General features: G+C 33.2%; 1 protein-coding gene across 1 annotated transcript; it reads right to left on the reverse strand.

Moving 5' to 3' along the window:
- Nucleotides 1-6,496: 6,496 nt before the first annotated feature.
- LOC129877037 (F-box/LRR-repeat protein At1g67190-like) lies at nucleotides 6,497-8,818 on the reverse strand. The gene is made up of 3 exons (XM_055952518.1): nucleotides 8,610-8,818; nucleotides 8,446-8,495; nucleotides 6,497-8,070 (listed from the first exon to the last, which is right to left on the reverse strand). Exons 2-3 carry the CDS (start codon nucleotides 8,470-8,472, stop codon nucleotides 6,808-6,810), a joined length of 1,290 nt encoding a protein of 429 aa, XP_055808493.1. The 5' UTR covers nucleotides 8,473-8,495; nucleotides 8,610-8,818; the 3' UTR covers nucleotides 6,497-6,807.
- Between the last annotated feature and the right edge of the window lie 9,154 nt (nucleotides 8,819-17,972).

Below are 17,972 nucleotides of genomic sequence, written 5' to 3' on the forward strand. Positions count from 1 at the left end.
GGTCAAGGGATCACAATGCATCCACTACCCTGCCGGAAAACTGCCTCGGTCAGGGACTCAAGATACAAAGGTTAGGATCACAATGCATCGACTACCCTGCCAGAAAACTGCCTCGGTCAGGGACTCAAGATACAAAGGTTGGGATCACAATGCATCCACTACCCTGCCGGAAAACTGCCTCGGTCAGGGACTCAAGATACAAAGGTTTAAAGGTGTTTCATTTTCTTTCTCAAAAAGAATTTCCATATTTCTCAACTTCCCAAGTTTCATGATATGATGAATGACGATGAATGCATCAAAACACATATGCATGGAAGTAATAATCAACTCACATATGGTATAAGGTTCAAAGTTCTCAAAACTTAACCTACACATGATATTCACCCTCAATAAATAGTAATGGGAAGAACACACTTTCATTTAAATATTCACCCCTTTCTCAACAATATTTCAATACTCAAGTATGCTCAAAACCCCCAACTCAATCTCTCAGGCGGCATCACAAGTCAAATAATATACTCAAGCCTCTCTCTTAGGCAAATCATAATTCACATGCTCTCAAAGCAAATAAGATAACAAATAAGGCCCCCACACGGGCTATGTAATACAAATAAACCCCATCACGGCAACACATTAATAAATAAGCCTCCACACGGACATCACAATATATATAACATTCTCAACTCATACTACAACCCCATCCCAAAGTCTAGAACATATGAATGACTAATTACCCCATCTCAATCTCAAAGAAAGATAGCCAAACCTACCTCAATTGCCGAAACCGCACTCGAATACCTCCACCGGACAAGCAACTCTCGAATTCAGCGCTCGGAATGACAACCCACTATCAACAATGAAACATACACGTCACAAGGAGTCCAATGACACCCTTATTGATAGGTTTCGGAACCGGGGGTAAAATGGTCCAAAAATTAACTATTTTCGAAAAGGGTCAAATCTGGAAATTTATTGAACAATCCCATTCTATTGGTAATAAGGAACTCATGGTTGAAAAACCCATAAAAATAGAGCTCAAAACGAGTTGGAAATCACAATTTTCCTTAAATTCGGATTAGGGAAGAAACAAAGATTTTTGGGGTTTGAAACTAAAATTTAAGAGTTAAAATCGTCAAAAACTTAATGAAAAAGGAAGGTTTTAGGTCAAAAATCACTTACCCAACACTTTGCCTCGAAAATCTCTTCTCAAATCACCTCAAGGAGTTCAAGAACTCAAACAAATGATGAAAAATATTGAAATGGGAAGAAAGGGGCATTTTCTGCCCAAAAAGTTACTGTTCACGCGTGTTACTGTTCACGCGTGTTACTGTTCACGCGTGTTTTGTACAAATTTTCGAAAATCACCCTCAAAGTCATTACAGATTTGAAAGATCATAAAATTAAATGAGGTTTATCGTTCTCGGCTTATAGAATTAACCGCTCCTAGTTTTAAGCTCTAGCAAGAGCACGAGTAATATATAGTCCTGATTGAGGTCGCATCTTCGCATTTCAGATAAGAACATGTAAATAAAAATGGAGAGGCCGCGTTTAACAAAACCCTCTTAAAAAATTATAAATGTCTGATTCGACAAACATGTAGACTCATTAATCTTTAGGAGCGATACATAAGGAAAGGTCGTGTTTACGTGTCTTGCCAAGTGTATGTCGAAGTTGAGGTTGCAACTTTGCGTCTTAGTTAAAACTAATACAATTCAACAATTTAAGCAAATTATACGCAAATGATTTGTCCAAGAGTAATTAAGTCAAATATAAGTTGATAAAAGCGACCGTGTTAGAACCAAACACTCAGGGATGGCTCATACATTCTCTTGGCTCAATAGAATTCCTGACTCGATCTTTTGTTTTCGCAGACTAATAAAAAGAATCATTTTTTTATTAGGGATTCAAAAAGGTGACTGGTAACATCATAACTCAATTTCAAGTGGCAATTTTGTTCTATAAATACAATAATCCCTTTTCAATAACGTCATTTCAATTGAAAAAACCGATGAAAAAAGGGTGTGGCAAGGTAGTTTCCTATTTTCTAAATTTTAAGTTTATGTGTTCTAGAACAGATACATATTTAATTACTAGGTTCTTGATAAGTAATTTATGTGTATTGAGTGTATTTCTTAATACAAAATATAGAATTTGGGCCAAAACTATTGTGTTCTGCCCAACATGTAGCTTTTACAATAAATTCGCCTATGATGCTAATATGCTAGTTGTACTAGTACAGACCCTCTTAATATATAACAAATATTAGTACAAGTGTTAAGTCAGTTTATGCATAGTCTAAAAAGTTCACACAGAGAAGCAACTCTGAGAGTTGTGAAATACATCAAAGGATCACCAAGCCTTAGGCTCTATATGCCAGCACAATCCACAAACATACTAACTACTTACTGTGACTTAGATTGGGTAGCATGCTTACAGACAAGAAGGTCAGTAACATGGTATCTTATGAAGTTCGCAGGAGCTTTAATTTCCTGGAAGTCAAAGAAGCAGGACACAGTATTCAGATGTTAAGCAGAAGCTGAATTTAGAAGCATGGCATCAGCAACAACTGAGATTATCTGGTTGACTGGCCTATTGAAAGAACTGGAAGTTGAAGTACAAGTCCCCACTCAACTAATATGTGATAGCAAGGCAGCAATACAGATTGCTGCAAATTCTATCTTTCATGAAAGGACTAAGTACATAGACATAGACTGTTGATTTGTAAGGGAAAGAATTCTGCAGGGAATGATCAGAACTCATCATGTGACTACCAAAGATCAATTGGTTGATATATTGACCAAAATTTTAGGAAGAGCTCAGCATGAATAGTTACTGAATCAACTTGGTGTAAAAGATTTGTTCAGTCCATCAGCTTGAGGAAGGGTGTTGAGTGGTGATAACCAACTCAAGCTGATTAGAGAGAGAGGGCAGTTTGGGCTTTAGCCAATTAAGATATTTTGTAATACAGTTTGTTAGGGATAGTTAGTTCATTAATCATGAGTTAGTTAGGCTGCTAATTATATAATGTACTCATTTCATTGTACAGAGATTAAGAGCTATAGATTATATAATTCAGATATTTTCTCTCTCAATCTCCTCTAAACTGCTTTCATACATTTTTGTTCCTTGGAGCTTGATCTGATCTTCCATGGATGCTAACAGCAACGCGATATAGTATAACATTTAATGCTATTTTTGACCGATGTTATTTTTATGAGATTTGTCTAAAAGCAGAAACAGCACAAGCGAAAAAATAATTATATTTTTTCCTGAAAGTTATCTAATATCGAATATTTATGAATATATATATTGTTGTGGTTTTTTTTTGTTGTTGTTGAAGTAAGGCTTATTGCAATAGAATTATTGGGGCTTATCAATAGGACATGTTTATGAGCCTGAGCACGAAGCAAATATAGCTACTATATATACATATTCTAGCAATATTTTCAAAAAGTTATCTAACATATCTATACTTAAGATTATATAGTGAATCTCTTCTCTCTCTTGTTCGCCACTCTTCTCACTCTCTCCCCTATCTTTCCCTCTTCATATCCCTCCCTTTTGCCCTCTTTCTTTTCTTTTTCTATAATTGATTTTGTAGAAAATTTTCTCTTCCCTCTTGATTTTTTATATTAATATGAAATTCCATCAAAATTTTACCTAAATTATTTTTATCTACACTCGTTGTTCTTGGTCCTTAGTATTTTCTGGTTGATTGTTGATCCATTTTTTATTGGATTAATGTTGATATATCAAAAAAATTCATTATTGATTCTTGATTTGTTGTTCAATGTTTGAATTTCTCTTTTTCTTTAGATTGGTACAGACAAATTATGACTACGTACTAGAAAAAATTGTATATGTGTATCAGAAAACTGATACACTTGTTATCAAATTGTATCTTCTTTTATTGATACATATTGATATAGCCATTTTATCTATATATCAGGAAAACATCCATATTATGTGTATTAGAATAAAAACCGATACAACTATTATCATATTGCATCAGTGTATCGGAGAAAAACTGATACAACTATTATCAACAACATTTTATTTGTATATTTACATTAGGGGTGATACAATATTCAAATATTGTATCAATATTATTTTTACTTGTGTATCACACACAAAAAAAAGATACAGATTGTATTTGTGTATTTATTTTAGGGGGTGATAGAATATGTATCTGTGTATCTATGTTTCAATTTCAAAGCTAATTTGTGTATTCGTGTATCTATGTGTGAGATTGGGAGAGAGGATTTTTTTTTGTGTATATATATCAGTTTTAATTCAGTTACATATGCTCGCCTCTCTCCTCATCTTGCTCGATCTCGCTCGTCTTTCTCCTTGCTAAAACTGTTGATATAAATTGTAATTAGGTAAACTATAGCTACTATTTATAATTATGATCCAAACTATAATTATTTTTGAAAATATTCCATATATCTTCCAAATCTATTCAGTTTAATCATACAACGTTAGTGGGTTGGGTTAATATACAATAATAACTTAATTTATAATTAAATGTTTATAGTTATTTAGTAATTTGTAATTACATATACATGGTATATGTAAAAGCTATTGATTCCATTAACCCACAACTTATGATCTGAACCAACCATGTTGGTGATATCTACAAAATTTAGGTTTGAATTTCCATATAAGATATGTAATCAGATATGCCTTTCAAGTTTAGGCCACAACTTGAGTAAAACACGTCTGAAGTTAAATTTGACAAGTCATAGCCAACTTCAACAAAAATATTTTATGTTTGACATTTAGAATCCGTTTGGATTGGCTTATAAGTTGCTGTTGTTTTCAACTTTTTTAATGTTTGGCTAGCCAACTTAAAGTCATTTTGTGCTTAAAATAAGCCTCAAAAAATAATTGGACCTATTTGGTTTAGTTTATCTAAAGCGGCTTATAAGTTGTTTTAAATAAGCTATGTCAAACAGACACTAAGGCCACACTTTAGACAAAAATGCATGAAATCATACTTGAATTTTCAATTTCAGTTGCTTATGTCTAAAATTAATTTTTGAAGCAGATAAACTTTTGAAAAAAATTGAATATCAATAAATAGTGACCCCAAAAAATGGATTTGTGCACTTCACCCCTAATCCTTCTGGGACTCTTCCATTGGGCCATGCTAAACAATAGAAAAGGCCTGGTGTAACTCTAGCAAGCCCATCCTTCCAAAAATGGGAATTGGCATTAATGGTCTTAATTCTAATAAAAAAAATTACCAGGGAGAACACTTTTTAATAAATAATTACTGATTTTAGCAATATTTTTTATTTATTATCATCTATAGCAATACATAACAATATTATGATATATCTTCCATGTATTAAAAGTGAATTATGCATGCTATAAAAATGTATTATAAGTGTTTCAAAATATATTATACTTGTTTGGTAAGAAATTGACACAATGTTTTATAAGTGTATTAAAGTGTGATAAATATATTATCTATGAATAAAACTTGTATTATATGAGTTTTATAAATTATTCTCGCTAATATGTATTAAAACTCTATTATAAATGTATTATAAGTGTCCGGTGAAAAAAAATATTATAGCTATAAATGGTAAATATTTTCTTAATATAGTATATTTATGTAAGTTTCCATTCTAATACTGTATAGAAGTAAATTCCTAATGTGTTAGATAAAAACTTCAACTTGATTATAATGTCTAATCTCTTCTTCCATATGTGAACTTAATCAATAGCTTTCAAGCAGGGGTATGATCTACGTATACATTACCCCTCCAGACCCCACTTATGGGATTAAACTAGTATGTTGTTGTTACTTTACCAAGTTAACAGAGTGAACGTTGAGAATGAAGACCATCCCAAAAATCAGCATATAAGGTGATGATCCAAGAGTACTACTACATAAAGAGAAGCTTCTATAGCCACAGAAATAACTTTTGTGCAAGGAGGAACTATGGCAGGAGGAAAATAAAGATAATGTAGTAAAAAGAGGAACAATTTTTTTTACAAGAATTGTCTTACATCCATCTCTCTCCTTCATTCAACCAATACCTGGAAGAAATTAGACAATGCAAACCATTCCAACTTCTTGCCCAAAACTTCCAACTGAACGAATGGCGCAAAGTACATTTGCCTCGTATACTCTCTCCAACTTCAGGAGGTTCAAAAGCTACATTTACTCTTCTTTTACTTGCAAGAAACGAGACAACAAAAATAATTTCTACGTACCCCTCCTGTTTACCTCTATACTAGTTATCCTTACATTAGTCAACAAATAGCTATAAAGTCTCTCCTCTTTAACATAGCACAACCCCAAAAGTTAGACTACAAAGACATTCATTGCTTCAGTTCATTCTCCTGTTAAAAATGAAGCACAATGTTCCTCCCTGCAACCGGAGTGGCTTCCTGATATAATTCGAGACAGTTGACTTCCTGTTCTCAGCAAGTATGTAGTTGAATTTATGCAGTGTATGTATACTAGAAAAGCTAAAACATGGACAAAAAACTAAACGTCATTACAACAAGATATAAACCAGAAAAGCAGAAAAAATTAGAAGTTTCTTTTGCACTGGGGATGGAGTGTGTCATAGCACTAACCTAGTAAAAACAAGAATACCACAACTGTGAATTTGAACTGAAAGAATAGGGTAAGTTACAATGCTGAAGTACAACTTTAACTTAAAAAGGAACGCATCATGGTATCCACATAATAACACAAACAATCACCACAAAGGATCATGTACCTCCTTGAGCTATTGACATTTGAACAAAAATGTGAATTGCAAGGCAGGATAAAGTTGCTCAAATCTAGTCATATTCAAACTGAACATCTATCTTCAAATACTTCCTCATTAGCCTTAAAATAAAGGATGTGAATTTGGCAAATGTTTGGCATTCTTCATGTGTTTTGGTTTCTGAAACAACCCCGTGAATCACCAACTTCCTCAGATTGGGGCATCTTTGCAATAGCCCTGCTACCCACTGTGAGAAGAGGTCACTAATCACTGTCCAACCAAGCTCCAATACAACCACATTTTCCAATTGAAAAGAACCCTGCAATCCATACTGAATAGTTGCATCTCTAAGTTCATAGCTCAAGGAGAGATGAGTTAGTTGCGGAAAGCAAGCAGAAATTGTCTCAATATCAACAACCTCATCGTCGTCATCAAACACAACTGCCCATAGCCTCAGTCTTCTCAGTTTTGATGATTTTGCTATCATATGATGGAACTTAGACCACATGATTGTGAAATTACTGACGTCCACAATCTCAAGGTTCTCAGCGCTCTCACCAATATCAAGATGGATGACACTAACATCATCAATCTTAAGGAGTTTTAACTTCCCCTTGCTGACAAGCTCAAACACCTCAAGTGTACAATCTTTTAACTGCAACTTCTCAAGGCTATCAGCCTCCAGAATGATTTTATCCAAACTAATAGCTTCAACATAGATATCTTTCAAAGAGTTAGTACTCAGCTCCATTGAGGCATGTGGATCAGACATAACAATATCAAGACTTATAAGGCTTAAGACCTCAACTTTCGGGCAGGCTGTGAGAAAAATACTAAGGTCCAAAGCTGATACACTGACATAGCTCAGTGAAAGAGACCTCAAGCAAGGAAACTTTTGGTAACTAGGTTCAACACCGGTAATCGTATTGTGTGCCAGAGCCAATACTTCCAGTCTCTGGCGACCACATATCTCAAGTATATTAATGTTTGGGGTAGTCCTGACATTATAGTGTAACTCACGCAAGGTTTCTCTCGTATACATTAGCCAAGCAATCACCGGAGCAGCAGAAAACTCATCCACATCATCCATCATAATTGAAAGACACTGCAATCCATTAGTCTGGAAAATTGTCTGGGTCACAATTATCTCTAGTCTGCTCCTTGTGAGCTCATGATAAAGAGGCCAGTCATTCGAATTAAACGTGAGTGTGTGAAGATGATTTCTCCAAGCCTCTCGCCATTTCCTGCAAGTAGAAGATGCAATCACAACATCTCGTGCAGCTCCTAGCCGAGACAATATGTTGCCAATGACCTCAACAGGAAGGTGCTCCATAGCCTTCATATAGAATAACAAATCAAAAGGCCACCAAAAGGGGGAAAATGCTATAACCTAACAAATCCAACTGAGCCACTAACACCTCCAAACTTCACAGCTACATTAGGCATGTTTAAAGTCAAGAATCAGCTTATTCTCAACAAACCAAATGACATCCAAAATCAGATTAAAAAAAAACAAACTAAAACCCCAGTGTTCAAACTGAGAGTGACAGTAAATCACAGACCAATCTTCAGGGGAAAATAGACCAGAAGATTAAATATCAGACAACCCAATTAATGACCCAGAAAATTACAATCAACCAATGACAGATTTCTTGATTCCACTACCATCTAGTTCAAAACCCCAGATCAAGAAAGACTCAAAAGATTTCACCTTTTTGGGCGGAGGCAACAATCCCATTAATACCTCATCAATTTCCCATCCTGCAACCAAAAAAATCAAAATTTAAGAAGCCCCCACACATTCATAGAGAAAACGATACATGAAATGGATGATGAAGTACATAAAACAAAAAAAAAAGATTTTGACCAACTTACAACAATAATCAAGTTAAAGATAACGGCCCATAACCAGAAATCGATCGATGGATGTAAATGCTAAGTCCCGTCGATCAAAAGGGTGTTGGAATCTGATAAAATTTTAGGATGAAATTGGGCAGACAAGATGGAGGAAGAAACGCAGCACAGACACACACAGTGAGTGGTGTGCTGTGTGCAATTTGGAATACAGTTGAGACCCACGTCAAGTAGCCAGTTATATTAAACCTTTTTAATAAATAAAAAAATCAGTGTGTTATTTATACTTTTAATAGAGTAAAGCACTTTTAAAATACTAATTAATCTATAATAATATGGTAAGTAAAATATGAAAGACAAATTTATTTGGTGGTGATTATTGGTGTTGACTAAGAGTGGTTGATAATGGTGGTTATGAGCGGTAATTTTGAATTTTTTACGATTATTTAGAAATATTTAGTTAATATTGATGATTGTTGACTATATTAGTTAATGATTATGGCCGGTGGTGATAATTAATTGTGATGACTGATAATTATGATGAATGATTTTGATAAATGATAGTTGTAACGATTGATAGCGATGACTGACGATATATGACTGTGATTGATGATTGAAAAAATGATTCATGACCATCGTCTCTGGTGTTAAACTATTAAGGTAATGGTGTTGTATGACAATTAGTTGTGATGATTATAAATAATGATTACTAATAATAACAACTAATTATATAATTGAAGATAATGGTTCTCGTTGAAAATGATGGTTATGAATAATGAATGATGGGCGATAGTAGATACATAATGTCGCATGCGACCACGACAGTGGTATACAAGGGTGAAAATGGATGAAATGGTAGTGATATTAACATATTAATAATATTAATTGAATGTTTGGCTAAGAAAATATATTTATTTTAGAAAGATATGTAGTTTGGATAGACTTTTAAGACAAGTATAAGTGTTTTTGAATGATAGCAGAAAGTATTTTTTAAAAGTTAAACAAGTAATTTTTCTACGAGTGCTTTTGAAATATTAACACAAAGTATTAGTAAAAGTATTTTTCAAGTCAATTAGCCAAAAATAAGTTGCTACTCTCCAAATGTATTTTTTTTTGTGAAGCAGTTTTAATAATAATTTTAAAAAATTGAAATAAGATTTTGAATAAAGACTTTATTATATGTCTTACTCATTCAAATATATTCAAATTTATTAGCTGGTTGCAAAAGATAAAAACATTTTATAATTAAGATTTAAATGATTAATATTAATAATTAAGATATGAATAATCAAACTTCAAACTTTCATTAAGTACATGCAAATAAGATCTTAGTTGCATATCATTAAAATATATCAAGATCAAACATTTAAACCAGTAAAAAATTGGTATGTGTTGAAAAGTTATTCAATATTTCTAAACTAAACATAAAATTTTGATATTAGAAATCTCGTCATGTAATAGGTGGTTTAAGGTAAAATATTTATTCATATTAGATATTTACACTAAATTAACTTAATATGTACTTTATTTTTCTTTAATATAAATTGTTGACATAAAATGCATCTCTAATTCCAAACAATCAATATGTTATTCCTTTTAGATAGAAGAAGCTATTTTAACCTATAATTTCTATTTTCAATGATATTGAATTGACCAAGCTAGTATAAAAATATAATTTGAAATAAAGTAACACAAATGCTAGTTTTGATATTCATAGCGGTCTTGTCAAAATGGAAATGTTAATACGAATAAGATTTTTAAATAAAATATCTTGCCCATTATCTGCAGAGATTATGGATATTCGATAACCTCTCAGTTGGTTGGAAAACGGCTTTGTTAATAATTGTGTGGTCATAAAGACAATAATCAACTAATTCATCAAGTTTTTGAAGAAAATATTTCAAATAATTTTTATTTTAATTCGCTTGTTTAGGAATGTAAGACACTAATAAAAGATTTTAATTAGTATTTGTTTTTCTAGTTACAAAAATCAGTGAATCAAATGCTCATACTTAAACTAAGGTGGTTGTTTCTATTGTTTCTATGCATGGGATGAAATGGGGTTCTGCCCCACTGTCTTTTGTTTATGATGTACTCGCTTTTAATTTGAATAATAATCGAGAAGATAATAGATGACGTATTAGATCCTTATTTTATTGAGTTTAAAAAAAACTCAGCCACTCTAACTAAAACATGAACAACTTGATTAGGTGATATTCTAACTAGAGAAACGGGGTCCTAATTAAAGCCCTTCATTAGTATCTTACAGTCATAAACAAGAGATCAAAATAAAAATTATTTAAAATATTTTTTTTAAGAGTTGGATGAACTAGCTGATTATCTTTCTCAATTACCTTATGACTATTAGCAACTGTATTACATTTAATTTCATTCTCATTCAGTTTCGGCCATTTAGTAACTTGATTTTTAGTGGATGAAACTGTTGAATATTATTGGTGACAGGCACAATCGATTTCTCATAACTTGAATTTTATTATATCAAAGTAGGAATCTGCTTCGGTTTATAATCTTTACACAATATTTTTGCACTCACACTAGCAACTCTCTCTTATCTCACTCACTTGTTGTTTGCTCTTTTGTGTTCTTTTCTTTCTTGTTTTCTTGCTTTTTGCTTAGTTACAAATGATATGGGCCACCTCTATTTATAGGAAGTGATGGAAGAATCTAGAGAGGTATACATAATACTCTCTTCTAGTATCTTTTTCTAGAACTACCTTTTCTAGAACATTTCTAGACTTTCTTCTCTAGAATACTCATTCTAGAGATCTTCCTTAAATTCTATACAATTCTTGAATATTCTAGATTCTTCTTGACTTGTTTTAGATAATAATTAAGTTGGTGATGAATTCTTAACACTCCCCCTCAACACCAACTTAATTTTTTCTTTCAACTATTCCAAGTGCTTCTCGAAATCTTATAAACTTCATGTTGTCTAGGCTCTTTGTGAATATGTCCGCTACTTGCCCGTCTGTCTTGATTTGCTTCATTTTAATTTTGACTTGAAGAACTTTTTCTCAAAGAAAATGATGTTATACTTCCACGTGCTTTGTCCTAGCGTGAAATACAGGATTCTCAGCCAAATGGATAGTTGACAAGTTGTCACAGTATAGTGGTACGATATCTTTCAATGGTTGATGCAAGTCTTTCATGAGTTGCTTTAGCCATGTGCTCTCTTGCACTGTCATTGTTCCTGCTCGAAATTCTTCTTCCGTCGTAGAAAGTGAAACAATTGGTTGTCATTTGCTGCACCATGATATTGCAGATCCAAGATTGAAAACATATCCAGTGGTTGATCATCGAGTATCATGGTCACCTGCATAATCTGCATCACAATATCCGCTTATCTTGCAAGGAGCTCTTTTCATATAAAATAGTCTATAGTCAATAGTTCCTTTCACTTACCTTAATATCCTCTTGATTGCTTTCAAGTGAGGCTTTGTTAGTTTCTGCATAAATCTACTAACTACTCCAACTGCGAAAGCAATATCTAGTCTGGTCAATGTTAAGTAGATAAGACTACCGACAAGTTGACGATACATTGTCTCTTCCTCCAAGTCTTTGCCTTCATGGGAACATAGTTTTAAGTTAGTCTCCATTGGTGTAAAAGATGACTTGCAACCCATCATTCCATTTTTTTGGAGTATATCTCTTGCGTACATTTATTGTCCAAGGAATAATCCATCTTTTATTTTTTCAACCTCTAGGCCAAGGAAGTGTTTTAGCTCGCCCAGCTCCTTCATTTGAAATCACACCACCAAATTTCTTTTACTTTGATGAATCTCATCAAAGTCGTCTCATGTGATGATTAAATCACCCACATAGACTAATATGATAGCTAACCTTCTTTCGTGAGCTTTTATGAATAAGCTTGAATCTGCTGGTGCCACTTGATAGCCACTTTGGATCAGGAACTCAGCAATTTTTCCATACCATGCTTAGGGGGATTGCTTCAAACCATACAAAGTTTTTTTCTTATTCACAAAACCTTGTGGTTGATCTATGTATATTTTACAATCCAACTCTCCGTGGAGGAAGGCATTCTTCATATCCATCTGCCATAAAGTCCAAGATTTACTAGCTGTCAGAGGTAATAACACATGAACTGTAGTAATTTTGCTACGGGGATAAATGTCCTGTCATAATCAAGCCCATACTCCTACGAGAATCCCCGAGCTACTAATCGTGTCTTGTACCGTTCGATAGATCCATCAGGAAATATTTTTAGCTTCTAAACCTACTTACATGATATGAGTTTAACGTCCTTAGGTTTAGCCACAAGTTCCAAGTTTGGTTTAGCTTTAAGGCTGAAATCTCATCTTCCATTGCCTTTCTCCATTCATTACTCTTCGAAGCTTCTTTGAAGGTGGTAGGTTCCTTGACCCTGTCAACCTCAGCTAGCGCCGCATTTATATATCTACTATTTGGGCATTTTGATCGTGTGGATCTTCGTAGTTGAGGAGTTTCTTGTACTTCATCTTGCAAATCTTCTGGGTTTTCATGAATTCCATTTTTTCACGGGCTTCTATTTTCTCCGCTTGAATATATCTCTTTTGTATGTGATTTGTGTTTTTCACATACCTCTTGTTGTAATTCGATCTTGCTTCCTTGTCCTTCTTTAAGCTTATGTTGTAGATTTGCTCCAATTCTATTAAATCTGGTAATATGACTTCTTCGGACCACCATGATGATGTTTCATCAAATACCATATTTCTTGACATATATGTTCGATTTGTGGTAGGGTCATAACACGTCCTTCCTTTCCTTTGTTTGTCGTAACCAACAAAGATGCAACGAACAGCTTTCCTATCAAACTTGCCGCAGAAATGATCTGGTATGAACACATAACACACACAATCAAAAACTCAAAAGTGGCTTACGGTAGAAATTATCTTTTTAAGTTTCTCGAACGGTGAGATGAATCTTAGTCTCGCTTGTGGCAACCTGTTAGTGATGTGGAAAACAGTCTTCATGCATTCGGCCCAAAACCTTGCTGGTACATCCATACTATGCAGCATACTTCTGCATATCTCTACTAGATGTCTAATTTTTCTTTCAGCCACTCTATTTTGTTGTGGCATATTTGGGCAAGTTAATTATCGCCTTATCGTCTTCTCTTTAAGATAGTCATTGAACTCACATGACATGTATTCTCCCCCCATTTTCCGTGCAGAGACATTTGATTTTCTTTCCAGTACCATTCTCCACAGTATATTGGAACTCTTTAAACTTCTCAAATACTTCAGATTTCTCCTTCAAGAAGTAAATTCATATGAACCTTAAGAAGTCATCAATGAATGTTACTATGTAATGGTAACCACTGATGGAGAACTACTTCACTGGTCCAAACACGTCTGAGTGCACTAGCTCTAGTGGCTCCTTCGCTTGATACTTTGATTCTTCGTAGGAAAGTTGATGTGTTTTTCCTTATTTGCATCTATCACATATAGTGTCTCCTTTAATGTCAAGCTGGGGAAGACCCTTTAATTTTGACTTCTGCATCATGATTTTTAGTTTGTTGTAGCTCACATTCCTAAGACGTGTATGCCATAAATCAGTTGTTTTATTAATCCGAGTTTTCTCAACATAAGCTATCTTGGATGACATGGAGTAAATTAATTCTAATCTTCTCCCCTCCATGATTTGTGCGCTGCTAACTTTCAAGTTTCGATATACTTTTACGTCATTTGGCCCAAATAAGACATAGTTTCCAGAATCAATTAATTGCGACACAGATAATAAGTTCTTCTTCATACCTGAAACATGGTAGACATTTTGAAGTTCCACTTGTCTTGAGCTATGATGAGGCACGAACACCATTTTGCCAAAATGATCTATTAGTATTTTTGAATTATTTGCAGCTACCACTACTCGACCGCCTTTATATTTGCTCATGTTGATAAGCTTTTTCTTATCACCAATCATATGATTGGAACATCTTGAATCAACGATCCAATCATATTCATAATCGACCAGTTTCTCACTTACAATTGCAAGTGCAATTTCCTCTTCTTTGTTGGAGTGACAGGTGACAAGATCCTCCTATTGATTGTTTTCTTCAACTGCATAAGAGGTCTCGAAATCCCAAGCTTTTTCTTCATCTTTCATGTTTTGGGTAAAAGTAGTTATATTACCTTCAGCTTTCTTATACCAGTAATCTCTAGCATAGTGTTCTTTCTTTCCACAATTATAGCACTTCTCCGTTTGCCGTTTGTTGAAGCTTTGGTCTGCCTTCTTGTAATGTCGCTCACTTCTTTGATGTTGATTCTTCTGGTCTCCCCCTGGACATGAGCTTTTTCTCTCATCCCTTTTTTGATAGCCTTGCTTTTTGTTGAAGAGTGCCTTATCTTCATTTTTTTATAGAGAACTTGATAATGGCTTCTCCAAATCTTCTTCATTTGCCAATAGATTTTTCAACGCAGATAAAATTGGTTCTGTGGCCCACCCCCATATGGTTGTAATTATGCCTTTATATTCTGTCCTTAGACCATGAACCATGATTCTCCTCATTCTTGTCTCCGTGATAGCATTCTTTGGATCTAATTTTGATATTTCATCAGATAATGATTTTACCTTTAAGAAGTATTGATTGATTGTTATATTCCGTTGTGAGATCAACAAAAGCTCATTTTCAAGCCTTTGTAATCTTTCATCCTTTTTTTTGTAAAAATTATTGCCAACGTGTTCCAAGCTTCTTTGGGTATTTTAGCATTTTTAATCGGTTGTAGGAACTCATCCTCAACGGTTACAGTGAGAGCATACATGGTCTTTCCAACTCTGACCTTCCACCTTTTTACTGCTTCAATATTTGTTGGTGGTGTAGTGTTTGATCCTCTAATGATATTCCATAATTCTTGGCCGAGAAAGTAATATTGCATTCTCGTGCTCCATGATCCGTAGTTGCTTGCGTTGAGCTTCTCAACGTTGTTGAGAGTGCTTGCAAAATTCATCATTGATTAGTGACTTGTAGCCTTCAATAGTAGCTTGGATGATCTTCTTTGAATTGCTATCTCACTCTTGATCAACCAGGCTCTGATACCACTTATTGAATATTATTGATGACTGGCACAATCGATTTCTCACAATTTGAATTATATTATATCAAAGTAGGAACCTGCTTCGGTGTATAATCTTTACACAATATTTGTGCACTCACACTAGTAACTCTCTCTTATCTCTCTCATTTGTTTGCTCTCTTGCTTTCTTTTCTTTCTTGTTTTCTTACTTTTTGCTAGTTATAAATGATATGGACCACCTCTATTTATAGGAGGTGATGGAAGAATCGAGAGAGGGATACATATTACTTTCTTCTAAATGTTTCTAGCTATCTTTTTCTAGAACTATCTTTTCTAGAACATTTCTAGACTTTTTTCTCTAGAATGAGTATTCTAGAGATCTTTCTTAAATTATATATAATTCTTGAATATTCTAGATTCTTCTTGACTTGTCTTAGATAATAATTAAGTTGATGATGAATCCTTAACAGAAACACACTATTATAATGATGATAACACCTTTGCAATCCTCAATTCCTTACAAAAAGTTTTGTCCCTTCAAAAGAATTACATTCGACACTAGTTGTTTATTATTCCAACATAAAGTATTTCATACATTTCATCCCAAGCTACAAAATAACCTCCTCAACTTTACCTTTGCCAAAATTTTGTCATATGTTCCTAATCCATCAAGCAAGGGTGAATTTTCCATGTAGCTAGCCAAACATCATTGATTGCCAACATTGTTTAAGAGTAGTGCATTCTACCAAGCGAATAATGACTTCATCGCCGTGAAGACATTATGGGCAAATCGTTGTGAGAGTTACGTTCTTTTTCATCAATCGATCACAAGTTGATAATATTCCTCTTAAATACCACCAAAGAAAATTATGTATTTAGGAGATAATGAGAATATAACCCTTATAATCTCAATGCCACATTTAAACATTTTCTCATGGCATAATACTCAATGAAGTCTTCCATCTCCTTTTTAAAGAAAAATCTATTAAAATAGGGTGATCAATACAAAATCAAAGGTAAAGTAAAAATGAAATATTCATATATATATATATATATATATATATATATATATATATATATATATTTACTTTTATAAAAATTTATAAGAAAAAAAACAATTTCCATTTACAATCTATTCAAATAAAATAGTTAACTTTAAGAATTAATAAAGCAAAGTAAAAGCATATCACTTACTAATATTGATTAAGTCTTTAAAAAGTGTTTACAAGATATATATCTGACCTTGGTTGACTTAAATACCTAATGTAAATCATATTTTTTTATTTATATTAAAGAGAAACAAAGATGGATTTTGACTGAGAAAATGCCATAAAGGTTTAAAATGATCCCTTAACTATATATTTAACGAATTTAATCCTTTAACTATTCAAAATCTTATCAAGTTTGATTCCTTAACTATACATTTATTGAAGTCGTGTCTTGAAGGCTTGCCCCCGACCCCCAACCTAGGAACAACACTAAGACGTTTCGTTTCCATTTTTTTTTATTAAAAGCATCGCATAGTATAGTGATAGTGCCCGGTCCGCAGCTGCGGAGTCTGCCTTATTTTAATCCCTTACACTTACCAATTTTAGTCCTTTAAGTATTCAAAAACATATCAATTTTGGTCTCTGTCCATTTTTTATACAAACAGCTTTGGTTTATTTTAATGAAACTCATATCTTCGTGAAATTAAATCTTTGACCCATTTTTTCAGTTGTTTCTCTATCCCCACTACTTTTTCTTCAATTACTCTTAAGAAACAAACCTGGACCTCAACGATTCAAAATAAAATTAATGAAGAAAGAAGATATAAGTCCTGATTTTATTCAATGAAGGATAAAAAAAGCATATTATTATTGATAATGATTTGAATATGCTATGTTTCAGTGTGATTTTTTTTAATTTTACTTTTCATACAAAAGAAAAATAAGAGATTTGATCTTTTACTCAAAATTCTCTACGTAAAATAAGAACAAAATAATAAAATTGATCTATTTTAAAATTAGAAAAAAAAATGTGAATCTACCATTTTATAATTTTCAACTTTAAAAAATTAAACAAATTCACTTCAATAAAATTGTTGGAGTACAAAATTTGAAATCAAAACATGTGATTAAAAAACTATTAATTTTATTCTCATTCCAAGAAGTTCGTTTCTATTAAATATAAATAAATTCCTCCCCACATCCAACGAGTCATAACTTTTTTCTTTTTATAATCAAGTCATTAGCAGCAATAATATGCTTCATTTTATCCTCTATTGAATAGATTAGGATTTATATTTTCTTTCCTCGAGAATTGTATTTTGAATCGGTGAGATTACGATTTTTTTTCATAAAAATAATTT

The sequence above is a fragment of the Solanum dulcamara genome, chromosome 12 (genome assembly GCF_947179165.1).
Source record: "Solanum dulcamara chromosome 12, daSolDulc1.2, whole genome shotgun sequence".
Classification (NCBI taxonomy): domain Eukaryota; kingdom Viridiplantae; phylum Streptophyta; class Magnoliopsida; order Solanales; family Solanaceae; genus Solanum; species Solanum dulcamara.

What these genes read in the sequence shown, in the direction of transcription:
- LOC129877037 (XM_055952518.1), bottom strand. Translation starts at nt 8,472, where the DNA reads ATGGGATTGTTGCCTCCGCCCAAAAAG. An exon ending in TGTTGCCTCCGCCCAAAAAG is followed by an intron (nt 8,071 to 8,445) that starts GTGAAATCTTTT and finishes TTCTATATGAAG; the next exon opens with GCTATGGAGCACCTTCCTGT.